This window comes from Aquarana catesbeiana, linkage group LG11 (genome assembly GCF_042186555.1).
Source record: "Aquarana catesbeiana isolate 2022-GZ linkage group LG11, ASM4218655v1, whole genome shotgun sequence".
Lineage (NCBI taxonomy): Eukaryota > Metazoa > Chordata > Amphibia > Anura > Ranidae > Aquarana > Aquarana catesbeiana.
In genome coordinates this window covers 51,286,345-51,298,573 of record NC_133334.1, presented here as the reverse complement: position 1 = coordinate 51,298,573, position 12,229 = coordinate 51,286,345, and the positions used below count along the sequence as shown (strand labels likewise).

General features: G+C 41.9%; 1 protein-coding gene across 1 annotated transcript in view; it reads right to left on the bottom strand.

Moving 5' to 3' along the window:
* Positions 1 to 790: 790 nt before the first annotated feature.
* LOC141112014 (para-nitrobenzyl esterase-like) overlaps positions 791 to 12,229 on the bottom strand; it is a 43,073-nt gene continuing 31,634 nt past the window's right edge. The window contains exons 6-9 of the mRNA XM_073604334.1: positions 10,984 to 11,042; positions 10,722 to 10,892; positions 7,316 to 7,537; positions 791 to 5,741 (exon numbers count right to left, since the gene is read on the bottom strand). Coding sequence (XP_073460435.1) covers positions 5,599 to 5,741; positions 7,316 to 7,537; positions 10,722 to 10,892; positions 10,984 to 11,042 — 595 coding nt within the window. The 3' untranslated portion in view covers positions 791 to 5,598. The remainder of the gene's footprint in view (positions 5,742 to 7,315; positions 7,538 to 10,721; positions 10,893 to 10,983; positions 11,043 to 12,229) is intronic.

Below are 12,229 nucleotides of genomic sequence, written 5' to 3'. Positions count from 1 at the left end.
GGTTGAGGTCTGTGTAGGCCAGTCAAGTTCCTCCACCCCAAACTCACTCATCCATGTCTTTATGGACCTTTGTGCACTGGTTTGCGCAGTCATGTTGGAACACGAAGGGGCCATCCCCAAACTGTTCCCACAAAGTTGGGAGCATGAAATTGTCCAAAATGTCTGATGCCTTAAGCGTTCCCTTCACTGAAACTAAGGGTCCAAGCCCAACCCCTGAAAAACAACCCCCCACCATAATCCCCCCTCCACCAAATGATTTGGACCAGTGCACAAAGCAAGATCCATAAAGACATGGATGAGCGAGTTTGGGGTGGAGGAACTTGACAGCCTTCCCAGAAGAAGAGATGAAGCTGTTATAGCTGCGAAGGGAGGGTCAACTCAATATTGAACCCTACAGACTAAGACTGGGATGCTATTAAAGTTCATGTGCATGTAAAGGCAGTCCCAATACTTTTGATAATATAGTGTATCGCTTCTGCAATAAAAACAGCCTTTCTGTTCACAAGTTTGTATTTCCAACTAAAGTTTGATTTTAAAGATTTGCATTTTGCTTCAGGAATACAGATAGGTGTAAATGGACTTTTTTACTTCAGCCATATAACTTCAAGGACATTGACCTAGATTCATTGTGGAAATTTGTCTCTAGTACTTGTGGCCACTATGGTCCAGGCATCAGACATGTTGCTATGGGTAATGCTCATTTTCCTATCTCCAAGTTTTGGTAAATAGGACCAACAGGGTTTTCTCTGCCAAATGTAACACCATTTTCAAACAATTGTAAAACCTGAAGTCATGGAAGAAAACCTTCTTTATTAATTACTTTTTTAAGGAATCCAAACTGCATTAGTACATCAAATAGAAATGTGTCCAAGGCATGTTACCCACATATTGTATATTGTCTTAAATGTTTGTTAAGCAAACTTTATTGTAGCTTGATGGTCCGTACACAGGATCAGAAAATTGTAGAAAAATACTGCTTTCGAAGCTATCGTACAATAATCTGATCATTCGTACACAGCTTTCGAGAGCCGATCATGACAGTTCATCCGATATTATCCAATGGGACAAGCACGGAAATTTTTCTTGTACGATACCAGATTGTATGTTTTTCGTTTAATCAGTACAGTTGTCATTCGAAAATACAATACAAATACACTACAAAACACTACGTCACTTCCAAATTTCTATTCTGTCGTACGAGAATTTTCGTCCCTTCAGTAAACTCTTTATTTTCTTTATGAGACTAGCATGCAAAATAAAATGGACAATCATACGTCCGATAATCTCATCGGGTGTACCAGGCATTTTATATTAAATACTTTTTTTTATTATTTCTCAAATAGTAAAAAAAGATACAACATCATAAAATATGCGGTGCCTTACAGTACATAAACCTATTATTACTTTACCTTCCCTCTCCCTCCCCGCACCCATCCCCCCTCTCCCACACCACCTAAGCATTAATTGTGCATGTATGACAGGAGAGGAACACTCCAAGGGATAGAGAGCATTACAGTAGGATAGGTCGTCTAGTGTCCCCCAAGGAGGAAAAAAAAAAAAAGAGGGACTCCATTCACTCGTCACCATCCTCTTATAGGGGACACCCCATCTCGTCCAGCCAAGGCTTCCACATTCTCTCGAACTTCCTGTAGTTACCTTGCCTAACAAATGCCACTCTCTCACTCCAAACTATTGAGTTAATGGTCTCAACTCAGTTCTTCACAGTCGGGGGGATCTGTGCCTGCAATTTCTGTGCAATTAATTTTCTCACCTGGAATAGGCATCTCAGCGCTACTTCGGTGGTGCCGGTCGGAACTCTACGTTCCTCCATACACTTTAATAGGCATGTCTTGGCCGCCAGTTCCAATGTGGTCTTAAAGGTTGTATTTATCCTGTCTATTATCTCCCAATATCTAAATAGCTTTGGGCATTTCCACACCATGTGGATAAAATCCCCTGTCACCTTGCACCTGGGGCACTCATCGTTTTGTCTCCACCCATGTTTGAACATTTTTTTAGGGGTATAGTAGACTCTGTATATTAGAAACAAATGAGATATTTTCTGTGAAGAAGAAATCGAGACCAGTGCTCCTCGTTTCAAGATCCTGTCCCATTCTTCCATAGTCATTACCCCCACATCTCTCTCCCATCTCACTGTGCTCTTGGAGGGCCCTACTCCACTTATTATTCTAGCCTCCAATCTAGCATACAATTCAGAGATTAGTCCTTTAGATGTGTCTGACTTAATTATTTTTAGGAGAGTAGGGATCTGGGTCTATTCGATTATCTGTGACCTGAATTGCACTTGAATAGCGTGTCTAATTTGAAGATATTTAAAAAACGATGTGTTTGATATATTGAATTCCCTTTTTAAGTCTAGGAAGGTTTTCATAAGATTGCCCTCATACAGTTGGATTCATCGGTTAATGCCCTGTCTCTCCCATTCTTTAGGCCTCTCTATAATCCTTCCGCTAAATTTTTATTGTTCCATAGAGGGGTATATTCAGTTACCCCTCTATATCCTATTAGTGCCTTCGTTACCTGTCATACTTTACTGACTAGTTTTATCGTCGGGCATCTGTAAATAAATGAGTCTGCCTCTAATACCTCCACTAGTATGTTATGTGGGACCCCCATTATCATCATTCTATCGCTGGACTTCCCCCCTCCTAAGGCTCCACAGCCCGCTAGATGTTGCAGCTGAGATGCCAGAAAATATGACCTCGGATGCGGAACCGCCATACCCCCTTCTTTAATCGGTAACTGCATAGTTTGCAGGCTAATCCTAGATTGGCCCTTCTTCCAGATTAATTCCCTAAAAAGGGATTCTATTTTTTTTAACCACTTTTGACTTATCCAAATCGGGGAGTTGTGGAACAAGATTGGTATCTGTGGTAGCCATATCATCTTTATTAGATTGCAACACCCTGCTACAGATAGAGGGAGTCGACTCCAGATGTCCCCTTTTTGCTTTAATTTAAATAGTAGTGGGACTAAGTTGTTATTAACATACTGATTTATATCATTTGTGATCCAGACACCCACATATTTCAGTTTTGCCACTACTTTTAGGAGGGGAGTTCCTGACGGTATCTAGTTACCAAGTGGGTCGACCGGTAATAAGGCCGATTTCTCCCAATTGATAACCAGACCAGAAAATCGTCCAAACTCCCCCACCATTTGTATCACTGTATTTAATGAAGTTTCAACATCTCCAAGAAAAAACAGGACGTCGTCCGCGAACAGTGCTATCCTCTCCTCTTCTGCCTGCCTCCCGAACCCCTGTATATCTAGCATGGATCTAGTCATAATTGCTAGAGGTTCCATGGCGAGAGCGAACAATAAGGGGGACAGGGAACAACCCTGTCTCGTCCCTCTCTCCAATAAGAACAGTTCCATATATTCATTGTTAATTTTTAGTTTTGCTCTTGGTTCGCTATAAAGTATTTTCACCCACCTAATAAAGGAGGGGCCAAATCCAAATCTTTCTAACACCCTCCATAGGTAGCCCTATTCTAGGCTATCGAAGGCCTTGGCGGCATCCAAGGCCAGTATGGCCCTGGAGCCCATATTGTCTGTTGGAATCTGTATGTTTAAAAAAACTCTTCTGATGTTGATACTAGTTGACATATTGGGAATAAAACCTGACTGGTCAGGATGTATAAGATTTTGAATACATCCGTTTAGATGGGTTGCTAGCACTTTAGCCAAGATTTTTACATCTGTGCATAATAAAGAGATTGGGCGATAGGAGGAGACGTCCAGTTGATCTTTCCCCTCCTTATGTATTACAATAATGGTGGCTTCCGACATTGAGGTGGGGAGTCTCCCATTGGCTAATGCCCATCCCAATGTCTTCAGCAGTTCTCTATTGGGAGCCTATCCGGGCCTGGCGACTTTTGGTTGGGCATCCCGGACACTGCTCGCTGTAATTCACATAGCGTCACCGGTGCCTCTATATCTATTTTGTCCTTCTCTGTCAAAGTTGGGATTATTATTCCCTGGAGAAAACCATCCATTTTTTTCACTCTCAGCTCTCCCCTACTAGATTTATAGAGGGACTTATAGTATTCACTGAATGTTTGTGTTATCTCTTATGCATCAGTAGATATCTCTCCACTTAGTGTCTTAAGCGCGGAGACAGTGGAGGGGGGGGGTATTAGATCTAATCAACAGGGACAGCATACGACCCGAATGTACCAGGCATAAGGCTCGGTTCAAACTGCTGCGACAGCAAACTCATTACGACTTTGCCCTGCAACTTCCTTCTGACTTGGATGCTATTTAGGAGCCTGTACAAAGGCTGACATCGCACCCAAGTTGGACCAAAGTAGTGCAGGAACCTTTTCTAAAGTCAGAGTGACTTGTGTAGTATCGGTTAAGATGGCTCTCATAGGGAAACATCGAATTGGACATGCCATGTGACTTAGGGTCTCACAAGTCGGCTTGCCATGTCCCAGTAGTGTGAACCGAGCCTTAGTGTCCATTTCTATGTGCAGGGCCCTCTGTGGTTAGTGCAATTAGGGGATACTTGCCCATCCTAGAATCCATGTATAAATTCTGAAACCAGACCTGTATTTACAATAGTACGAAATAAAAAACAAACTGAGCACAAAGCTACTGTAAAGTCAGTTTATTGAAAAAAAAGAATCTCCTTTGCCATCTCATTTCCGGAGTTATGGAACACCTCCTTCATCTGGGTTTAATGTTTTCAGGAGATGTGAATACTTGCTCTGTAGATAACTCCATTGTCAAGATAGATTTAAGAGACAGTGGGGTCACTGCAGCAGCTGGTTTGGCAGCTCCCGCCTAGGACAGCAGGGTTAGAGGAAACATCCAGCCACAACATGTATAATATAATTGTGATAACTTTTTCATTACTTTGTTTTCCACTTTTGGACATTTGTGGCACAAGTTTGCAATAGAATTGCAGAGGAAGTTGAAAGGAGTGTAAAGGCTCATTACAGTTCAGGAAACATGACATCATCCTTCATTTCTCTTATTTGGTAGTCTAGCGCATTGAAAAACTGTTTATATAAAGCAGACCCCATTCTGCCTTCAATAACACAAGTAAAGGAGAAGGCTCTGTTCAATTTGGAGACATTCTGTGTGTACAAGCAAGTACCTCTGCCAATTGGAAGCCCTCTTAATGTTCTAGGGGAGGACCCAATGCTGCAAATATTCCTCAAATTGAGTACACTACTTGTCATTTTTATCCTTGTTATGCTCACCACTATCCCAACCCTTCTGAAGATAGAAAGGGTCTTCTTCACCAACAATTAATCCCAAGTAAGGATTTAAAGACCTTGAAAACCCACCAAGTCAAAGGAAACCCGTACCAAGCAAAATTGAAAAAACTCCTGCTGCTGACCTGAAAAATGCTAGTTTCCTAATTGTCTGTGGCTTTATTTTTTTCTGACTTCTCGATTGAAACAAGTTTGAAAGTCAAAACACCAGATCTGCATTCTTCTTTCAGGTCAGTCACCAATATGTGGAAGCCTTTGAATTGATGTGACATCCAGGCAACTGGCAGTTTTAAGCGACAACCATCATATTTTTCTTACAACAAGTTTCCTTTAATGGAAAAAAAAACATTCCTCAGTTTATCCAGGCGTAAGAATACATGTTGTACTTCTCCCAGAGTGCACACTGAGTTGAGCGATAGTCTTTCCCCACAAACAGTGATGTGGACAATAGCGCTGTCCCATTGGGGTATTCTGGCCATTCAGGTGGCATGTTTCCTGTAACAATAAATACATTTGAATACATGAAAGTACAATACATGAAAATACAATCTGTGCCCTCCCCAAACCACCAGTTTTCAGAATGTTCTCATTGCTATTGCATATCTTTCAACATTTCAAAGCTAAGTATAATTCCAGGCAGAACAAAGGGTTCAGGTATGCAGCAATCATGGTTTATTTCTGCATAATCCATTTACTGTACGTTTAATACTTTTTAAAATACACCGAAAAAGCACTGAGCCCTGAGTGTGCGAATGTACAGTTTGTGATCATAGTAAAACCAAATCTAAGGAGTTCTGAGGAACACAGGAAATCATTTACTGTTCGGACATCCAAAACCCAGATAGCAAGGATAACGTGCCACAAATTTCTGGCAGTGTTGAATCGTATGTCTGTTAACTTGTTGCACATTTTCATAGGCAAGTTGTACACTTGCAGTGCACTTAAAGCACAAGTTCTAGTTTAAACATTTCAAATTTGTAGCAAATTTGCATGGCAAGTCTCTAGCAAGAGCAAAGTTGCAGTGGTGAGTCTACAGCAAGAGCCCTGCAAGTCTACAGCATGAAAAATTAACCAATAATGCCCCTCCCCCATAGTGGGATTACTATTGCACAACATCACTGAACCAGAACCTGCAGCAGACTTGCAGAATATTTGCAAAGGAAGTTGATCTGGAGTCATACAATGCAGACTTGCTGCAATTGTGTAAAGCCTGGCAAGTCTGGCAAGCCTGGCAAGTCTAGCAATAGCTTAGCAAGTCATTTTTAATCTTGCAGCACAATTGCATGCTATCTGGGAAGCAGTCCAACTGAGTCAGCAAATGGCAACAACTGATAACATGCCCACCAAACAGAAACCGGGATTGCCTGATGGTCTAGTGCCCAAAACTGACACTAGGTGAGGCCTGATGAGGGAACCTGAGAGCACAACCATGGGGAGGACAGGGGGAATCAACCTGATGTTCAAGACCAAGACTAAAGGGTCACTGATCAGAGAGGAATGGATCAACACAGAAGGGAGCATTGACCCAAGACCAAGTGAGAAGCTAGATAATATGCCCAATATTAAGGAAATAGGATGATAAGAGAAGGAAAAAAACAAACAAAAAAAAACAGGTTGACAAGGAAAGCAACAAGTTCCTGGAAGAAACAGGTAGTAGACGGGGGACCTAAGAAAAGTCCTGGTAAGGGCAAGACCAACCGAAGTGAGTAAAAAGGCACTAAGACTCGATTCACCTAACCCCATAAGAAAATAAGAACTTGGTACCTCAATAAATTGTCAGGAGAATCACCCCAACACAACTTGTGAAGTGTGTGGAAAAGGCTCATAGGTCTAGCCAAAAGGACAGGATTATATACCTCACAATCAACATGATTGCTCAAAATATTGAAATCAGACACAGCCAGACAACTAGCATTTTCAACAATGGCAGCCTTCACATTTCAGTATCTCTAAACCATGAATGCTGGGATGCTGCAGCGTATACCCAGTGTGTGCAATATGCTGGCCACTAGCTGTTACATTCTAACAGCTAGTTCTTACGGCAACATCTTACCTTCAAAGATTCTTACCTTCTTTAGCAAAGTGAATGAAGTATTTTCTTATCAATCTCTGGAAATCACGATCTGCTTCTGTAGTCTCTCCAAGCGCGTAATCCAGTGTTCCAAAAAATCCCAGGATATCCAGCATATGAAAGGAGAACCAGCTTTCATAGGTCAAGAGGCTATTAACTTTAACTGGCCTAGATGGTGTGTAGGTTACCTGATAGCGGTAGACAGGGCTGGACAATGAAGCTGCAATTACAGGACAATGAATAATCATCAGTTACATAGAGCAGTTCCTTTTTATTTTCTTGTTCAATCTTTTTTTATTGGAATAAACAACCATAGTACAGACACTGGTTGAGATGGTCTTTTTACAGGTTGTAGTGGGCATCGAACCCACGGTTAGTACTACACAAGTCACAGGTAAAGAATTTATAAGATCACAGTAATAACATTTTAATTTACTTATAACAATTAAGTTACAGAACATTAGCAACAAGGGTGTCACACCCCATTGGACGAGAACAATGAGGGTGATCAGGCACGAATAGGCCCTAAATCCGACAATCCAAAGTAGGTAGGAAGCATGATTAGCACTGAGAACCAAATTAAAAATACCAAAGAATAGAGGAGAGAAAGTAAACTAGATAAATGTTAAAGAAGGAATTGGGAATTTAGAGAAGAGAGTCGGAGGTGAGTAGCACACATCTGGAATGGCTACAGGCCATAGCCCTATAGGCAAGTGGAAAGTTATGGCTTTAGCAAGGTGGAATCAAAGCCAGGAGGTAAGAAGTTATCCACCCATGACTGCCATGTCCTCACTTGCTTAGATACTTTGTCGAGCAAGGTCACCTCATTCATGGCCTATGTGATTCAATTTTTTTTTTCTAGTATACAACAGTTCCTGAGAATTTTTCCTTTTTATTTTATTATAATATGTTTCTACTAGGATCTACTTTCCTAAGAGGACATCACATGGGGTTTTCAATTAAAATGTTCTTTTATGTTCCACTGAGTTCAAAAAGCTTAAAGCCCAACTGAAGTTACAGAAATACATTATACAGTGGGGACGGAAAGTATTCAGACCCCATTAAATTTTTCACTTTGTTATATTGCAGCCATTTGCTAAAATCATTTAAGTTCATTTTTTTCCTCATTAATGTACACACAGCACCCCATATTGACAGAAAAAAACAGAATTGTTGACATTTTTGCAGATTTATTAAAAAAGAAAAACTGAAATATCACATGGTCCTAAGTATTCAGACCCTTTGCTCAGTATTTAGTAGAAGCACCCTTTTGATCTAATAAAGCCATGAGTTTTTTTGGGAATTATGCAACAAGTTTTTCACACCTGGATTTCGGGATCCTCTGCCATTCCTCCTTGCAGCCATTTTTAGGTCTCTCCAGAGATGCTCAATTGGGTTTAAGTCAGGGCTCTGGCTGGGCCATTCAAGAACAGTCACAGAGTTGTTGTGAAGCCACTCCTTCGTTATTTTAGCTGTGTGCTTAGGGTCATTGTCTTGTTGAAAGGTAAACCTTCGGCCAGTCTGAGGTCCTGAGCACTCTGGAGAAGGTTTTCATCCAGGATATCCATGTACTTGGCTGGATTCATCTTTCCCTCAATTGTAACCAATCATCCTGTCCCTGCAGCTGAAAAACACCCCCACAGCATGATGCTGCCACCACCATGCTTCACTGTTGGGACTGTATTTGACAGGTGATGAGCAGTGCCTGGTTTTCTCCACACATACCGCTTAGAATTAAGGCCAAAAAGTTCTATCTTGGTCTCATCAGACCAGAGAATCTTATTTCTCACCATCTTGGAGTCCTTCAGGTGTTTTTTTTAGCAAACTCCATGCAGGCTTTCATGTGTCTTGCACTGAGGAGAGGCTTCCGTCGGGCCACTCTGCCATAAAGCCCCGACTGGTGGAGGGCTGCAGTGATGGTTGAATTTCTACAACTTTCTCCCATCTCCCAACTGCATTTCTGGAGCTCAGCCACAGTGATCTTTGGGCTCTTCTTTACCTCTCTCACCAAGGCTCTTCTCCCCCGATAGCTCAGTTTGGCCAGACGGCCAGCTCTAGGAAGGGTTCTGGTCGTTCCAAACGTCTTCCATTTAAGGATTATGGAGGCCAGTTTGCTCTTAGGAACCTTAAGTGCAGCAGATTTTTTTTTTGTAACCTTGGCCAGATCTGTGCCTTGCCACAATTCTGTCTCTGAGCTCTTCAGGCAGTTCCTTTGACCTCATGATTCTCATTTGCTCTGACATGCACTGTGAGCTGTAAGGTCTTAGATAGACAGGTGTGTGGCTTTCCTAATCAAGTCCAATCAGTATAATCAAACACAGCTGGACTCAAATGAATGTGTAGAACCATCTTAAGGATGATCAGAAGAAATGGACAGCACCTGAGTTAAATATATGAGTGTCACAGCAAAGGGTCTGAATACTTAGGACCATGTGATATTTCAGTTTTTCTTTTTTAATAAATCTGTAATAATGTGAACAATTCTGTGTTTTTCTGTCAATATTGGGTGCTGTGTGTAAATTAATGAGGAAAAAAATGAATTGAAATTAATTTAGCAAATGGCTGCAATATAACAAAGAGTGAAAAATTTAAGGGGGTCTGAATACTTTCCGTCCCCACTGTATATGAAGTCCGATAGACATTGTACAAATAACCTCCAATTTCCTAGTTTTACCTCCATTCTCCTGGTACATCAGTTGTGTAGGGAGTATAAATATGACTGTGCAGTCCAAGGGGCACCAGATTGTGACCCAGTGTTCTAAGCCAGTGTTTCTCAACTCCAGTCCTCAAGGCGCCCCAACAGGTCATGGTTTCAGGATTTCCCTCAGATGAAATGGCTGTGGTAATTACTAAGGCAGTGAAACTGATCAAATCACCTGTGCAAAACAATGGAAGGCCTGAAAACATGACCTGTTGGGGTGCCTTGAGGACTGGAGTTGAGAAACACCGTTCTAAGCAACCAGCACCCAGTATTAGACCTGGTCAGATATATCCCCTCTCTCCCTCTGCAATACATATCTGTGTGAGGAGACTTTTGATGAGGAGTGGTGGTTACTCAGTTATGCCAGCACATAGCACCACAGTGGATGGGCAAGAAGTGGCATTCTCACTAAGCATTCTAAGCAACATCAGTCATAAATCTATGCAGAGGTACAGAAGGTACACATAAAAGAGGGTGGAGACTTTAATTGGGCTTTAAAGCATATCTCCAGTCAACTTTCTTTTGCGGATACTGGAGAACGGTTGGCACAGAAAGAGTGCTTTCCGGAAAGGAAAGATGGTACGACAGGAAGGTATCATGCTAAAAAAAAAAAAATACATGGACTGAGAATAGACTTACTTTGATTTTTCCCTTTTGTAAAAAAAGATTTAATGGAATTCCCAGAGAGAGGATTTACATGTACCTGCTGCTTGTTTGGCCAGCTCATTGTTGGGACATGAGGCTCTCAGGTCAGACACCATTGTCATGTAGGTTTTCTCCACACATCGCTCAAGCTGCTGGGTGCAGAACTCTGAGGTGGGATAGAGAGCCAGAGCCTCGTCTGCCAGACTTCCCCCAAATGTGTTCAGACGTACTGGAGAAGAACATTACACAAATCATTCTTTTATAAATATGACTGAAGATTCATTAAACGTTTACTATTCAGTCAGTGGGAGAACACTCACATTTGACAAACCAGCGGTAATCCTCTTCAGTCCACTTGGACAGATTGGCAAAAAATGGGCTGTGGAGAAAAAGGACATTTATAAGTATATTGGAACATGGGATGCACCTCTCTTCGCATCTTGGTAGATAGGCAGATTGAATTAGAGGGTAGCTTTCTTCTATCAGCCTCCAGACAGGAATAGAATTCTCCTCAAAGCTAAACTCTGGAATTTTAAAAACAAATACCTAGCCGTGACCCCCCACCCTTCCACCCCAACCCCACTACAAGGGTTAAACGTTTGGTTAATGCTAGGGGTAGAGGAAAAAGCTGTAGTACTTTCCTTATTCATCACTCCAGCAGGCTTCCACCATGCTATGCAACTGGTTCCCCGAAGCATCTTGTCTAATGTGCTCCAGTCAGTGACAGCACTCTTATGGCATTATGTGCAATGCAGGACTAGTAGTCTTACATTATACATGAGGACAATGAGGGCCCATCCAGAACCCAAAGCAGTGTCAAGAAGTGGAGGAAAGATTAGGTGAACTGAATTTATTCTCTCTTGAGACGTGGAGATTAAGTGGGACATGATCAACATGTACAAATACATAAGTGGTTCATATAGTGAACTTGTTGTTGAGTTATTCACTTTAAGGTCATCACAGAGGACAATGGGGCACTCTTGTCTAGAGGAAATTAGATTTAATCTTCAAATACAGATCTCCTCCTTAATCTCCTCCTACCTATCACAACGCTCCTTCAGTGTTACCTACAACTCTGTCTTCTCCTCTCCATTTCTGTGGGGGTCCCCCAAGGCTCTGTTCTGGGACCCCTTCTCTTCTCTATCTACACCTCCTCCCTTGGTCAGTTGATAACTACCCATGGCTTCCAATACCATTTACACGCTGATGATACCCAAATCTATCTGTCTGCTCCTCACCTCACTCCTTCAGTTTCCTCTCGCATTACTAACTTACTAACTGACATATCAGCATGGATGTCGCACCACTTCCTTAAACTAAATCTCTCTAAACCAGAGCTGGTAATATCCCCCCCCCCAGCCCGTGCCCCCCTCCATGACTTTTACTTGAAAATAAATAATGCAACCATCAATCCCTCCCCTCATGCCAGGGTACTAGGTGTAATCCTAGACTCTGACCTGTCTTTTCAGCCCCAAATCCAATCGCTGTCGAAAGCTTGTAGATTTCACCTCCGTAACATCTCTAAAATACGCCCCCTTTTAACAAATGAAACCGCCAAGCTACTCA